The sequence below is a fragment of the Polypterus senegalus genome, chromosome 7 (genome assembly GCF_016835505.1).
Source record: "Polypterus senegalus isolate Bchr_013 chromosome 7, ASM1683550v1, whole genome shotgun sequence".
NCBI classification, from domain to species: domain Eukaryota; kingdom Metazoa; phylum Chordata; class Cladistia; order Polypteriformes; family Polypteridae; genus Polypterus; species Polypterus senegalus.
In genome coordinates, this window is record NC_053160.1 from 119,733,966 (window position 1) to 119,751,132 (window position 17,167).

The following is a 17,167-nucleotide window of genomic DNA, read 5'->3' on the forward strand; positions in this document are numbered from 1 at the left end:
AGTTCCCTTTTAAGAGTGCACACTTTGTGTATTTTTACTGAGGAACTTTTGGGGTTTTTAATTACTGAATGTAGGCTGTCTATTTGCACTTCTCGGGAAAGTGGCCGATAGGTCAGGTGTATCTCCACCAGTCACCAACTCTGTCATGCACTCTGTGCTGTAAGCCTTTAACTGACTGTTTAGATGTTACATTCAGTTTATGTATGATGTGGGTGAACATACACAACACATATTTTTGCAAACAGAAAAAAATGACAACATTAAAAAGCAATTTCCAGCCGTGTCTGGTTTCCCTGGTGTAATCGGAGGAATTTACTACACTAATACTTCAATAAGGACTCCTAGGAAGAATGAATTTGCTTTGTTGACCATACGCAGTGACATTTAATTAATGCATAGAGCTGGTGTAATCATTTCCTCCCAAAACCCCCAGGCATATTGAAACTTCCCACCTAGCATCTATGCACCATTGCAGCACTTTGCGTGGAACCCCTAACCTCAACAGCTCCCCTGCAATCGATCAAGTGATGGTACTACATGGTGCTTGCAGCTTCACGGGATACCCCAACTCCGATCATTATTTGTGGGTCCTGGATTTGTGGCACTTCACGTAGGACACCCCACCCCTCCTGGCTCAGAAAGAATAAATCCACATAAAGTATGTTGTTCACATCCACTCAGCAGTAAAAAAAAAAATACAATTAGAGGGAAGATAGGTGTCACTATGTCAGCACTCGAAAAGTTTGGAATTTTAAAATATGGATACTCAACTTGTATTATGCTTAGGGCATCAAAATTCACAATTGTTTGCTAATATTTGCATTTTGGTCAGTGATTTCTATTAATGCATATTTTAAATCTATATAGAATGAAAGAATCAGTATTAAATAAAATACATTTTACTATGAATGTTTGAATAAACTGAACACATAACATGGTTATCCTTCATCATTTTAATTTTAGTCAGAATGACATTAAGATGTCATGTACAAAATATGTGGAAATTGTAAATTTTATTTAAGAGAGACCTTTGTGCTGATTTGCATTTTAAAAAAAGGTAAAACAAAATTTGAAGTGATAAGTGACTGTCAACGTGCCCAATTGTACTGCATCACTTGTATGTAGAAAACTCACTGTTCTCTTTAAAATAACAACATGTCCCACATTTAGATATTCTTTTCAGTTGACAGAAGGAAAACAGGTGAGAGATGCCAGCATGAGGGCAGAAAATTTCCTGCTCTGTGTTAGACTAAACATGTTTGGAGTCATATGAGCAATTATCACAGTGGAATGTCATAGAGCAGTTTTTACTATTTTAAAATGACTATTTTTTCTTTTACACCTTCATGCTTGAATGCATCACTACATTATAAAAACACTGCTCAGTTTGGAGACAAACACACATACTGATGGTTTTTTGTCCATCAAATGGTGTGGAATTCACTTTCCACATGCTATATACTTTTATAAATAAAATATTTGAGAGAACTGATGATTGTTTCTTTTATCAATCTATCCGTTATCTAAGCCTGCTTATTCTAATAATAGTTTGGAGAAACAAGCCAGAGTGGATCGAATGCTAGTCCATCACAGAGCACAATCTTACACGCATCCACACAAAATGGGATCTTACTTAACATGCAAGTCTTTTGAATGAGGTGGAAATCTAATTACCAGTCAACCCAAGCAAGTAAAATGAAATTGTACAAAATTCACACGGGTAATAGGTAGGGTTGACTTGTATGTATAATTTGTTAGACATTAGACTGTGTGCCTACTTCAGTATTGTTAAGATTTGCCTTCTATAAAGAAATTTTTCATGGTTTGGGTTCTGTTTTTTGACAGTAGAGAAACACCATCTTAGTGTACAGCTGCTATGGTGCTGCTGTCCAGAAATGTCAGCAGTGTGCAGTGCTTGGTGTCATCAATGTGGCTGTATAAACGCTAAACAATTTTAGCATGTGTTTAGTTTATGATTCCTGGTAAAAGACTTGTGTTTTACATACTCGATTACAATTTTTGGTTTGTGATTTTAGTATAGACAAAAGACAGGACTAATTCTTGGTTTCATTACTGTGGTGTTTTTTTTTTTTTAACTGCCTCTTGCTCATCATGGCAGTACAAATATACTGCATAGATATAAACACATCTACTAAGTATCAGGATTTCACAAGGGTCTCTTCTCTGATTTCAAGTTAGTTTACTTTTTCTAAATATTTCATCATAATTCAGTTATAACTGTTCTTTATTTGTTAATTACTTGCAATTACCGTTTATCTGCACTGATTTCTTTACTCTTCATTAATTATGTTTTGTGTTCATTAATAGTGGATGACATCTAATTTTAGCTCACAGTCCTCAGATGCTGCAATCATTTTTTTTTTAAATTAATTTTATTGCAATCATTCCATACAAATCAATCAATTTTTACAAAAAGTAGGATTAAGAACAAGTCGACCTCCATCCCTGAGAGAGAGAGCAAGGCCAAAGGAGTAAAACTTAAGGCTTGTACACATACCTAAATTGATGAGTTTGATAAGCCAATAGAGATGGATGGAGAAGAAATAACTGCTTCCTCTGTGCTTTAAGAGCTTATTCTAAAATATTACTGATTAGATCCTGCCATGTTTTGAAAAAAATCCGTACAGATCCTTTAACTGAGTATTTGATTTTTTCCAATTTCAAATAGTATAGAACATCGGTTTTCCACCGACTTAAAAGAGGAGAGTTAGGATTCTTCCAGTTTAGCAAAATAAGTCTGCATGCCAAAAGTGTAGTGAATGCAATCACAGTTTGTTTGTCCTTCTCCACTTTAAACCCATCTGGAAGAACCCCAAACACAGCTGTTAATGGGTTAGGTGGGATTGTGAGACCAAGGCTGTCTGAAAGGTAATTTAAAATTTTGGTCCAGAATGGTGTTAATTTGGTGCAGGCCCAGAACATGTGACACAGTAAGGCTGGGACTTGATTGCAGCATTCACAGGTTGGATCTTGTCCTGGAAACATTTTGGAGAGTTTTAGGCGAGACAGATGTGCTCGATATATAATTTTGAGTTGAATAATTGTATGCTTTGTGCATATGGAGCTCGAGTGAATTATCTGCATTGCTATTTTCCACTCCTTTTCTGATATATTGATTGAGAGATCTTTTTCCCAGTGTCCTCTTGGATCTTTGAAAGGGAGGGACTGTAAAATAATTTTATATATTGCAGAGATGGTGTCTGAGTCCTTGAAATTGAGCAATATTTTTTCCAGCAATGAATGACGGTGCAAGATGAGGAAAATCAGGCAGGTTCTGTTTAACAAAGTTCCTAACTTGAAGATAGTGAAAGAAATGTGTAGCTGGAATGGTAAATTTGGAATGTAATTGTTCATAGGATGCAAAGACGTTGTCTATATAAAGATCTCTAAGCAAGTTAATCCCAAATTTTTCCAGATATTAAAACTGCATATGTTTTGAAGGTTGAAACAGGTGGTTCTCTTGCAGAGGTGCCAGAGATAAAAGCTTCTCCATCTTAAAATGCTTTCTACATTGGTTCCATATTCTGAGTGTGAAGCACAGTTGGGTTATTAGTATATTGCCGATAACTTGCATTTATTGGGGCACAAAGCAGGGACTATAAAGAAGTACTGCAGGATTTTTGTTCCATTGCAGACCAGGCCTGTCTACGTTCATCTATTTGTGTCCAGGTTTTTATAGCTTGTATGTTTGCTGCCCAGTAATAAAACTGGAAGTTAGGTAGAGCCATGCCACCTTCTGCCTTTTGTCTTTGTAGGGTCGCTCTTTGGATATGTGGATGTTTTGAGTTCCAAATAAATGAGGTTATTGTTGAATCTAATTGCTTAAAAAATGATTTATTGATGTATATTGGAATGTTTTGAAATAAAAAAGGAGCTTAGGAAGAATATTCATCTTAACAGTGTTAATTCTTCCAGCTAGAGTGAGATGAAGGGTTGACCATCTATGCAAGTCTTGCTTAATTTTTTCCATGCAGACAGCAAAATTTTGTTGATAAAGAGCTTTATGTTTACTTGTGATGTTTACCCTAGGTATTTAAACTGTTCTGCAATGATAAAAGGTAGGGTGTCTAATCTAATATTATATGCTTGAGATATTCACTGGAAAGAGTACACTTTTATTCAGATTAATTCTGAGACCAGAGATCTTTTGAAATTCTGTGAGTGCTGTTAAGACTGCAGGCACAGAATTTTGTGGGTCTGATATATACAGTACCATATCATCTGCATATAGAGAAATTTTCTGTTCCAGTCCTTCTCTGATAATCCCCTTTATCTGATCAGCATTTCGACAGTGTATTGCCAGTGGTTCAATGGCAATTGCAAACAGCAGCGGTGACAAGGGGCATCCTTGTCTGGTACCACGTTCTAGTTTAAAGTAGTCTGAACAAATGTTGATACAAACTGAAGCTTCTGGATTGGTATACAGTAGTTTGATCCATGCACAAATGTTTGGGCCAAACCCAAATTTTCCAATGTAGTAAAAGGTATTTCCATTCAATCATGTCAAATGCTTTTCTGCATCCAATGATAATAATATTTCTGGGGTGTTTGACTTAGTTGGTGAGTATATTACATTAAACAGGCGTCGAAGATTTGAAGATAAGTGTCGACCCTTGATAAATCCAGTTTGATCTTGTGATATTACGAGGGAGCACTTTCTCCATCCTTCTAGCTATGATTTTTGAGAGTATTTTAACGTCATTATTCAAAAGTGAAATTGGTCTGTATGATGCACATTGTAATAAGTCCTTATTTTGTTTAGGAAAACGGTGATTAATGCTTGGCAAAAGTTTGAGGAAGAGTTTGATTGTCTCTGGCTTCTGTAAATGTTGCTAATAGGAGGGGAGCTAGCTGAGTGGAGAATTTCTTATAAAATTCTGCAGGGTAGCCATCAGGGCCTGCTGCTTTCCTGCCTTGAAGTGACTTTATAGCATCTAGTAATTCTGATAATGCAGACGTTTATCCAGTTCCTCCACACTAAAAGTATCTATTTGTGGTATCTGTAATGTATCCAGAAATGCATTAGATTGTGTGTTGTCTTCTTTAAACTCAGTAGAATATAAGGATTTATAGTAGTCTCTAAATGTGTGCATTATATTTTTGTGGTCGATGATTTTGTCTCCATTCGTGTTGGTGATTACTGGGATTGCGTTGCGGACAACTTACTTGTGAATTTGTTGAGCTAAAAGCTTATTAGCTTTCTCTCCGTGTTCATAGTAATGATGTCTGGATTTATAAATTAGTTGTTCAGTTTCTTTAGTTGTCAAGAGGTTTAGTTCTGAATGCAGAGCCTGCCTTTTCCTATGTAGAGCCTCACTTGGAAGCCTGGCATGTTCTTCATCTATTCTAGTAATTTCGCTTTTAGCTCTGCTACTTTCTTGGTTTCTAATTTATTTCTGTGGGAAAGATATGAGATAATCTGTCCTCTTAAGAAGGCCTTAAGAGTTTCCCAGAGTATTCCTGCAGAAATCTCTGAGGATGTATTTGTCTCTAGGAAGAAACTGATTTGTTTGGATATAAATTCTGTACAATTCTCATCTGCTAATAGAAGCGGGTTGAGACGCCATCTGCAGGTGAGTGTGTGGGGCATAGTGACTTTAGCTCCAAGATCAGAGGTGCATGGTCAGAAATAACAATAGCATGTATTTGCAAGATTTAATCTAGGCAAGAAATTATTATCTATAAAGAAATAATCAATTCTTGAGTAGCAATGATGTACTGGTGAGTAGAAAGAATATGTTCTTGAGTTTGGGTTTAAAAACCTCCAGGGGTCTGATAAGTTGTGATCAGTTATAAACTTTGTAATTATCTTTGCAGTGTTAGATGTCGTCCCCCCTGTGATAGAAGTCCTATCTAAGAGAGGATTTAAAACACAATTAAAGTCCCCAGCCATTATAATTTTATGAGTGTTCACATTGGGAATGGATGCAAATAAATTTTGTATAAATTCCTTATCATCAACATTAGGTGCATAAGCATTTATCAAAATCATTTTACAGTTAGATAAGTTCCCATGACCATCACATATCTCCCTTCAGGATCCAATACTACATCTGATGCTACAAATGAGACTGTTCTATGTATAAGAATTCCCACACCTCTAGTTTTCTTTGTAAAGCTAGAATGGAACATTTGGCCAGTCCAGTCCTTTTGCAGCGGAACTGATCCTTGCTTAGTAAGTGGGTCTCCTGTAAAAATACTATTTTAGCATTTAAACCTGTTAGGTGAGAGAGTACTTTCTTTCTCTTTAATTTGATTCAGGCCTTTAACATTCCAGCTCACAAAGTTAACTGTCCCATCATGGAGACATTGATTCTGAATTTTTGATGTCATTTTATAGTCTTAACTGGAAGTGAGACAGCTTTAACCTTAATTTCCTATTTCCCCAAGAGTTATTGCCATGCAGCTTATTGTTACGTTGGTAGTTATAATTATAAAGATTAAAAGGATAGATTAGATATAGATATAGCCTGCTCTCTTTCTCTCCCCTTAACCCCCCACGCTCCCATTTTGCCTCCCCACGTGAGGCTGGACCCCACTTCACGCAGTTCCGGTCCTCTGACATACCCAGAGACAGAGCGCGTCCAAAGCAAAACAAGCTCCCATGCAGCGGCGTTTTAGGATTAAAAAAATAGAGATATCTATTGCCAATATAGTCTAAATGCTATATGCCTAATATATAATCATTGACAAACTATGAACCTAAAATATATATAATCTTCAGCAATCATTAGAACTGTAGTTCCCTGAGAGTTATTTAGGTCATTTGTCTGTTCAGATGCATTACTGTGGCATAAGCTCATTGTTTCTCCCCTTAAGCTTCTTTTGATTTTTTTTTTTTTGTGTGTGTGGGTGGCACAGTGGCATATTGGTAGTGCAGCTGCCTCACAATAAGAAGACGAAAGGTTTGTGTCTTGGGCCCTCCCAGAGTGGAGTTTGCATGTTCTCCCTTCTGTCCAGAAGACACAGTGGCCTGAAGTCCACATGACCGTCATCATGAAGTTCTTCCATGTGAACCCTGAATACAATGAGGACTGATTGAGGTCATTTATGTTAGATAGAATGCCTAGAGGGAGCTGAGCGGTCTTGTGGCCTTGAAACCCCTTCAGATTTTATTTTGTTTTTCTCCAGCCATCTGGAGTTTTTTTCTGTCTGGCCATCGGATGTTACTTTTATTCTATGTTAATTAGTGTTCCCTAATTGTAATTATTTATTTGTCTTTTTTTTCTTTCTTCATCATTTAAAGCACTTTGAGCTACATTGTTTGTATGAAAATGTGCTATAGAAATAAATGTTGTTGTTGTTGTTGTGTCTCCCACTGACCAAAGAGATACAGGTTAGATAAATTGTCAGCATTAAATTGGCCATGGCTTGTGTGTTTTCCCTGCGATGGACTGGCACCAAGTCCAGGGTTTGTTTTTACCATGTGCTGTATTCTAGTCTATATCTATCCACACCAAAACCCTGGTCTGGATTAAGAATGTTGGAAAATGACATGACACAACTTATTGTTGTTGCTTTGACACAGCAAATTTTGTTGTTTTCAGTTTTGAAATCAAAGTTTTTTAAATATCTTTGGATGTTTGACTTTCTCTTCCCTTTATTTTCTAGAACATTAGAACAATATTGACATGAAAATGCCTATCAGTCCACCGACCTCATCAAACCTATTCAAGTAATTCCTCCAAACTGATGAGTTTTGAAGGTCCCCAAAGTACCTCCCTAGTTGATAACTTTATTATATGGTTCTCTGTGTGATAATCTATACTAATAAAAGGCAAAGCCCTTATTGACTGACTGACTGACTCACTCACTCATCACTGACTCATCACTAATTCTCCAACTTCCCGTGTAGGTGGATGGCTGAAATTTGGCAGGCTCATTCCTTACAGCTTACTTACAAAAGTTTGGCAGGTTTCATTTCGAAATTCTACACGTAACGGTCATAACTGGAACCTACTTTCGGCCATATATACAGCCATAGCCTGCAGCTCGGTTGCCGTGTGAGGCGGTGTTGCGTCCCGCATCATTACGCCTCTCACGTAATTGAGTGCCTGCCCATATAAGGTAAATATTCATGGGTGAAGGACTGTGCTTATGCAAACGAAGATGAGATGGTCTAGTGTTTGGCACAAACTCAGCGAAAGTGCGAGAGAAACTTTTAAGTGCCGGGTTTTAGCTAACATTAAATAAAGCCGTGGACATCACAAGATTACACAAGAGAGCGGCTCACGTGAACTGACTGTGATCGCAGTACGTAGAGAACAAGGAAGAGCTCCAAAGAGCACTGAACAAAAAACACATTACACAATTGAGAAGGCAGGAAAAGAATATGAAGCAAGTGACGCATACAAGCATATTCATAAGTGCAGCTACTGCGGAAACAAATTAAGTTTATAGACACGCTGCCACTGGCATTTGTCATGCCCACGGCGAATACGATATTCGCGAGATACAAGTTTAATGAGAGGGCGCGGGGTATAAACGAGACCTTTGATCACTTTGTTTAAAGTTAAAATTGCTGGTGAAGGACTGTGCTTATGCAAACAAAAATGAGATGGTGTCAGGGATGCCAGGGGCGACGACCTGGCCAGGACACCTTGAGGGACCGGAAGAGGGCGTGCACCCATCTTGGATCACGTGGGGGCCGCCACCCTGATTGCTTTGGGGACCACGGGTTAGGGGCATGGAAACCCAACCCTGTAGGGGCCCGTGGTTACCGCCAGGGGGTGCCCCAATGCCTTGGGAACCCTGGACCTCAGCACTTCCACCACACCAGGAAGTGCTGGGGGGAAGAGAAGCAGGGACACCCGGAGTGCTTCCGGGAGTACAGCCGGCACTTCCGCCACACAGGGGTGTGTCGGCGGGTGATTGCCAGAACCCACCTTGAGCACATCTGGGTGCTAATAAAAGGGGCTGCCTCCCTTCATTCAAGGCTGGAGTTGAGGGCTGGTGGAGGTTCGAGGCTGGAGGAGGAAGGAGGCGGCTTGAAGAGAATAAGGCGTTGTGTGGCCAGGACTTTTGGGGGTTTGTGTGCACTTTAAACTGTGTAAATATTATAAATAAACGTGTGGTGGTGGAAAAACAACATGTCTGCCTGTCTGTGCCCGGGTTCCGTTCACAATGGTTAGAGATAAAATCGTGTTTGGCACAAACTCAGCAAAAGTGCGACAGAAACTTTTAAGTGCCGGGTCTGAGCTAACATTAAATAATTGTTGGTGAAGGACTGTGCTTATGCAAATGAATAGAAAGCAAATGTTACGTTATTTTTAAAATGTTTCCTTTTCTTTTTCATAACTTCTTTAACACACTTCTTCTCCACTGCGAAGTATGGGTATTTTGCTAGTTCAGTTTAATAAACTGTACAAAATTAATAACATATCATCTTTTCAAGGGATTTTGGCCTTGCATACAATACAGATGCCAGTTGTTCAGATTCATGTTCTAAAGAAGAAAAATGTTAAAAATAAACTAGTTATATTTATCAAAAGATATCTAAAAAAATCAAAAACTGAAATCTGTTGTTGTTTGAAATAGTATTCGGAACCTCATGCTTGCTAGTACCTTTAGTTGCCTGAGCAACAATTGAAATCTCCTTACCATTAGCTTTTGCCTTTGCTTCATTGAAGTCACTACCACATTTTCTGGATAAAAAAAAAACCTACACTAATTCATTAATTAGAAAAGGTCAAAAGCACTGCATATAAATGTTTATAGATATCCCACTAAGTGTGTTTAGTTCTGTAAAGAAAGAATAGAAGCTATATCATGCCATCTAGACAATGCTCAAAAAGCGTGTTCCTCAGTGTTTAAAAAAAGAAGACTTGTGAGAAAAGCACTGAGATGCTAAAAATTTTTTTGGATGACTTTCAGAATTCACCGGGCAAAAATGAAGTAGAGGTGCTTCAGTCAGTTACAACTGTGGTTAAATTTCTTGGCACCCTAGCAATTTGAACTATGTTTTAAAGTAAACAGAAAAATTACGATCTTCTTACTTGTATTAGTTTTACTTACAGCTTTTTGGTGCTCATCACATGAATTCAGTTTATTTTGCTGAGAATCAGCTGATTCTCATTTCCTGCGTTGGTCATCTCTCCTACAGTATATTAGGTTGAAGGTAACTTTAAAGTAGATTCTTCTCAAACTCACCTCTGTAAAAATATCAGATAAAATTGCTGTTATAAATAAAATCCCTTTCAGAGATTAAACTTTTCAGAGCTACTGTACAAATAAATTAGTGGACTATAACATTCTTCTTTCTCCTTTTATTTTGAGCCTCTTTCGATATGGCTAAAAAAAACTTGAAAAAAAATCGTATTGGCAGATGGTGAGAATTGTTGAAAACATTACTGCATTTGACTTCTGAAGATATAAAGTCCAATCCTGAGAGATCTGGAAGAGTAGTTTCAGCCCATACAGTCCTCCAGGCACTAAACCAAGAGAAGCCATTTATTCAGGGACTAAGGATTATGCCAGTGCTGAAGCAGAAATATAAAACAAGATTGGACTTTGCAAAAACATACTTAAACATACTAGTGAAAACTAGATGATGTGCCCCATACTCAGAATCATGGTAAGGAGAGACCAAAGTATTAAAATAAAGGTTTTATTTTATAGGTATATTTAAGGTAGAGGCTAACAAAGGGTTAGATTTACAAATAATGAATAAAAGGAAGATAAACAAAACACCCCCTGCCTCTTTGGGCCTAGCTAAACATTTCTATCTCCGTCTGTTCGATAGAGTGAAGCACCCATTTGCTACATTCTATACCACTTCAAAATGTTCCTATTTATATTCCATTCCCCCGGCCCAAAACCAACCCCTCCCCAACTCCTTGCTTTTTTCACCAGATACATGTTAGTCCAAAACTCACCTCCTGATTTTATATTCAATAAGTATCTAATTTCTAGGCAGCTTAACTCTGGCTAAGGCCCCAAATCACTTCCAGGGTCAAGGGTTTCTAGTGACACTAGGCTAGAACGTTTTCTAGTAGCCAATCATGTCCCTGCACTCCAACTTTCGTCCTTAAATGGTCAGGTCTCAACCCACTTTCTAGCGTACCTACTTTGCCCAAGAGACAGCACAGCCTCATGTATTTTCTTCAATGATCACATCCCCTCCACCATTCTAGGATGTGCTGCTTGTCTGTGAAGTTTCCTCCTTAGGCTCCCTCTTCATAGGTGTGAGTTTTAGTAACCCAAGCGTAGTGTGGGTTCCATAATTTCATTATTTGATTTGCTGTCTTTGGTACCACAGGTGTTGAATGTGCACATAATATATTACAATGTAAGATTATGAAGGCATTTTTGATCTCATTATTCAAACAAATACTTAGAAACTAAGTCTCCATTAAAGTGTAGTGATTCAAAATAAAAGTGGCTAAGCAAAGTATTGACATTAGCCCCATTGACCTAAAAGCCTCAATAAAGAAAATACATTCTTCTGATATTTGAGAATTAAAACTAAATTAAATTTCAACAACACTTTAGTTTAGGTACTTCAAAAATCATCTATGTACTGTTATGGAAGAAAACCTTAACAAACACTTCTTTGGATCTTCAAAACACTTACAAAGCATTAGTAAAGTGTTAATTCGTCTCTGCAATGTGACCTACTAGCAAAATGTCACTTTAGAGTGGTTTGAGGTATCTTAACTGACACTTATTTTTCTTGATTTTTCATATTTAGTAAAAGACCTGTGAATCCATCATATTAACAAGCAATTTTACTATCATGTCCATATGCCACACTGCAAAAAAAATAATCTATCTTCTACCAAAATAAGCCTTTGTTAAGGTTACTTAAGAGTAAATGAGTAATAGATGCATTTTTGCAGTTCTAAGTGTTGCCAAAATTTCAAGGAAAATATGTAGCAAATAAATTGAAGCATTTCCATGTGGTTATCCTTTCTTAAGGCTGTTGCAACTAAGTGTTGTTTTTGGATGTTGGTAAGTTTGTCCAGTTTATTTTAGAAGGAGGGAAATGTCATGAACCATATTTATTTTTAATTATTTCTGAGAAGGATACATTTTTCCTTAAACAAGTTTTATAAATATTATTGTATGTGTTGCCTTGTGAAAGTTATTCATTATTTTTGTGTTGGTATTTAAAGATACTACAATGCCAATATGTTTTTATTTGAACATCATGATTTTGGTGTCTGAATCCTAAGCAGTTGTCTGGGTCAATTTCGCATTGGTATAAATAGCATATGGGTGAAATTTTCCCTATGTGACAATGTGGATACAGTTAGAACCCTTTGTGTTTATTTACCAGTTTTGACCAAGCTTTGTTTTCTTTTTTGAATTACAAGTTTACCTTTCCTTTTGTTCAGTTGACAAATCTCTTGTCTTCCTTGTTTCAATTCTTGTCTGTCTATTGACTTCTCTTCCCAATTAGCCCCTTTAATCTGTCTGGTGTTTTTTTCCCAAAGTTTCCTGTGAAAAAAATTAGAAATCTACTGTGCAAAGTTATCACTCCCATAAACTTAAAAGATGGAAGTATAGGTTCTGGTTCAGAAACACTTGTATCAGGTTTAAATATGAGTAAAAATTCATCAGCCTTAGTATTATGATCACCTACGTTTATTTGTCTACGCCTTTATCCAAAGCATAAATATACATTTATGATATAGTTGGAGCACAGGCAGGTCAAGTGACTTGCTCATTGTCACACAGTGTCTGTCGCGGGATTTGAACCCGTCCCGCAACCTCAAGTTTGAAGTCCAAAGCTTTAACCACTATACCACACTACCTTCCTGGTTGGTACATCATCATCAAATTGAATCAGTTCAAAAAAAAAAAACAGCTAGCAAGCTTGTCTTGCATTCAGCTATTTATTTGATTTCAAATAATTCACACTTTTGTGATTGGTAAAAATTATGAATTTATCGGCTGCTCCTTCAAGTCAATGGCACCACTCTTCCAGGCCACGTTTAATTGCCAACTGTTTTATTGTGGAAATGTATCTGTCTGTACTAAAGTATACCCACTCTAAAGTGCTGCTTATGTAAAGCATTATCAGCATGTGGACAGATGCTTTAAGAAAATAGACTTACAGGCTCATCACAAGCAGACCAAACAGTTGTTTTCAGACAGGTTACACCTGCGCCAAGCATCAAAGCAGGTGCCCACTCACTGTACTACTTTTTATTGAAAAATGTCTTTTCCTCATATTTCCTGAATGAAGGGCACTGGCCAAATGAGAGTGTATGTAAGTCATTGATCTTCTAGCAAACAGTTGGCCTCAGGCTGCCCTTTAATTACATGTTTGCAGATTTTTCTGGAGACGTAGCTGTCTACGCCCCGGACACTCCCACATTTAGTGGCAGCAAATTAGAATTTTTTTAGGTTTTTTTAATGTAATGTGATTGGACACTCGTCAACACACTAATTCATGTTCACGTCAGTGGGTCATAGTTCACACCCGCCATTAATGTATCTACAGATGAGTGAGTGCAACTTTAAGTGGAACTTCAGAAATCAAAGACAATTCAGTTATTTCTTTAATGAAACACCCCTTCATAAATCATTCATTTGAAGAAAAAATTAAGATAAAGGGGCTTGGACCAGACTGACCTGACTTAAGAATTCAGCAGCTGGAAAGTTATCAAGGACAAGCTTACACACAGGTTTTTTTTCTTACACAAGCTCTGCAGATAGTCACGACCTGTCCAAGGAAGATAGGTCTACCTGGAGAAGCTGGTATAAAAGCAGCTCCGTGATCACCATATTAAAGCACTTCAGACATGTCTCCTGGCTACTAGAGTCCATCTGTTCTGGGTCTGTGGTCACCAGCGAGTCTCATAGAGCTGGTTGATGGTGGGCATACGAGTTGCCTCTCAGTCAGAGAGGAGTGGGCAACGGAGCTTGAAGGTGCCACAAAAGTGCTCACTAAATGTCGTGTCTGCGACTGCTGATCTCGGAGCTGACAGGCTTCTCCAGTAGTCTTGCCCCTTCAGCAGTTGAGCACGTGTTTGAAATATACTGTATTTTTGTATGTGATGAGTAAAATAGTGGTGTGCTTTTGGATGATTTTGGTTACAAAAAGTGTGCCACTACAGAAAAAAAGGTTGGGAAACACTAATAGTATGAGGCTAAATTTTTTGGCAGGCTTAGTGAAATGACTCGGTTTAATCAGAAAGTAAATGAGAAATTTTGAGGCCTGAAGTAAAGGAGAGAAAAATGTATGTTCAATGAAATATAGGTATCCTGATCGTAAAGGCAAAATAAGCATTGAATTATGCAATTTTATATAGTTTGTAGTACATAAATACTTTGTATATCAGACTCCAGTTGTGATGGGTTAATGATGTTGCATACAGAATCAAGTTAGTGTTTAATTTATGAATTTAAACATTTGTTTGCCTGATTTGTACTCATCATGTTTTTTCCTGTCTTTAGAATTCAGAGTGAATCTAGCCTGAATCTGCTCAGACAAAGTTGTCTTGGGTTTCATAATCAGTCAATAATATTTCTTTTTGTGAAATCTTTGGAACAATTATATTCACTTCAACCCAAGCACCTCATCCAGGATAGCATATGTTTATTTTTTCTGTTTGTCATTTACTAGATTTCTTTCTGATTACATTTATGAACATTTTAATGAGGCAAGATTTATTTTTTTTAATTTAATTGTCTTTCAGTGTTCCCTTGTCCTGCCATTAGGGAGCATATTGCAAAAGCTACCTCTGATAAAGCGATGGTATCTCAGAGTCCAGGAGGTTCCAGGTGTTCAAAAAGCTGCTGCAAATTGTGGAATTAATTTCATTAGACTTCCCGAGCAAGGACCTGATGAGGCATATGAAGTCACAAATGTCAGCAGCTTTCAGGAGGAAAAACAGAATGATACTTCTTTCATAGGTGGCCCTAGACCCACTATGAACAAGCTAAAAGTAAGCACTTTATATTTCATTTTGTAATTATATTTTAAATATTTTTTGTACAGTGGTTATTGTCTTTTATACATACAATATTGACCTAAAGACCTTGGCTTTTAAAACCTTCCACTAATTAAATATCTGCAAAACTGATTTCAATTTCTGCAACATCTTTCCTGCAAGTACAAATTAAAAATTACAGTATAGGAGTTACTCAGTAATGCTATTTAAAAAAAATGAAAAAAACAGTTAATCTGTGGACAGCAATTGGCCAGGGAAGGGTAAAGGGAGGACTGCAGACAGTCGGGGATAATCAGTGATATAATGGATTTTGCTCTACTGAAGGTATAACCTCCTTTTCAGAATAAGCCACGACCTAGTAGTCTTCAGTAATAATAATAATAATACATTTTATTTATATAGAGCCTTTCCAATGCTCAAGGCATTTACAGAATATAAGAAAGAACGGCAGGGTATACAGTATATAGCATAGTACAAAGCAAGTAAATAAATAAAGAAGATTAAGACAGTAAATTCAGAGATAGCCTAACAGACAACAGAATTGATGGTCTAGCACACACACATACAGGTTACAAGAGCATCTTGACATAGAGGTAAACTGAGAGAAGGGGAATGAAGTCAAGTAGAGCTAAAAGCCTTCCTGAACAGATGAGTTTTAAGTTGTTTTTTAAGAGAATTCATGGAGTCAGCTGACATGATTCATTTCGGTAGGTCATTCCAGAGTCTGGGCGCTATTCAGCTGAAGGCCCTGTCACCCATGGAGTGTAGATTAGTGTGGAGCACAACAAGATTGGTCTTTAGGTCAGTAGCTTAATGATATAGCAAGAATGTACTTTCTGTAACAGTCATAACTATCTTCTTTGCTTAAATGTTGCATACATAATATGAAAATATTTTTAAATAGTTTATTTCCACTCTACTGTAGATGCAACTCTCAAGCAAGACTATCAGTTGAATTTTGCCTTTAAGATATTTGCTTTATTTTTGTATAATTATGATACTTTTTATTTTGATTCTCTAGAACTATTTACTAACTAGCCGTCCCCCGTGGCTGCACCCACGTATTAGTGTAACAGGATAGTTGGGAGGGCTCTGTCCAGCTCCCGACTCCTGACGTCACGGTTCCCCCTCCCCTCAGCCCACAGCCTCTGTCTCGGATTAGCGTGAATATATCGCTTCTGCAAGTGAACTATGATTCTTAGTGCAATGAGAGAGTTGCAAAATAAACTGGAATCTTCAAGCAAATTATAGAAAAAAAAAACTGATCTAAATCCATTAAGTAGTTCTCTCATTCACAAGTTAAGCAGAGGTAAGTTACGCCCCAAGGCTGGTGCGTGAGTGAGGAGGGCCCCACCCCATTCCCCTCAGGCTACTGTGTGTCGCGCAAATAAATCAGTACCACAAGTGAACTGTGATACATAGCGCAATGAGAAGTCACAAAATCAACTGGAATGTTGAAGCAAATAATAGAAAAAAAACAACTAAATTCGTTAAGTAGTTCTGTTGTGAAAAGTGGACAGACATACAGACAGATTTTATATATGTATATCTATACTAATAAAAGGCAAAGCCCTCACTGACTGACTCATTAACTGACTCATCACTAATTCTCCAAGTTCCTGTGTAGGTAGAAGGCTGAAATTTGGCAGGCTCATTCCTTACAGCTTACTTACAAAAGTTGGGCAGGTTTCATTTCGAAATTCTATGCGTAATGGTCATAACTGGAAGCTATTTTTCTACATTTACTGTAATGGAGTTGAGCTCGAAAGCTGTGGGGGCGGAGTTTCGTGTGGCATCATCACGCCTCCCACGTTATCACGTGAACTGACTGTCAAGCATGATGCGTAGAAAACCAGAAAGAGCTCCAAAAGCTGAAGAAAACATGCATTATATAATTGAGAAGGCAGCGAAACAATAAGAAGCGAGCGAGTGACATATACAACCATATTCATGAGTGCTGCTACTTCGGAAACAAAGCACGGTGTAAACCTAAAGTTTATAGACAGGCTGCCGCTGGCGTTTGTCATGCCCACGGGTAATGCGGGATACAAGTTTAATGAGAGGACGCAGGATATAAACGAAAGTTTTGATCACTTTGTAACTAAGTTAAAATTACTGGTGAAGGGCTGTGCTTATGCAAATTCCGAGAGACTGTCTTTGTGGGGATTGACAGTTAAAGGCGGGTGGGGAGTCACGTCATCATCTCCCCGCCCATTCACCTCATTTCGCTCTGAGCTGAGCTCCGC

The 17,167-nt window shown here is 37.7% G+C and overlaps 1 protein-coding gene across 2 annotated transcripts in view; it reads left to right on the forward strand.

The window, feature by feature from the left end:
- The window catches only part of gstcd (glutathione S-transferase, C-terminal domain containing), a 131,128-nt gene that overhangs the window by 21,274 nt on the left and 92,687 nt on the right, over positions 1–17,167 (forward strand). For both annotated transcript variants that reach the window (XM_039759196.1, XM_039759197.1), the window contains exon 4: positions 14,667–14,915. In XM_039759196.1, the coding sequence (XP_039615130.1) occupies positions 14,667–14,915 (249 nt within the window). The remainder of the gene's footprint in view (positions 1–14,666; positions 14,916–17,167) is intronic.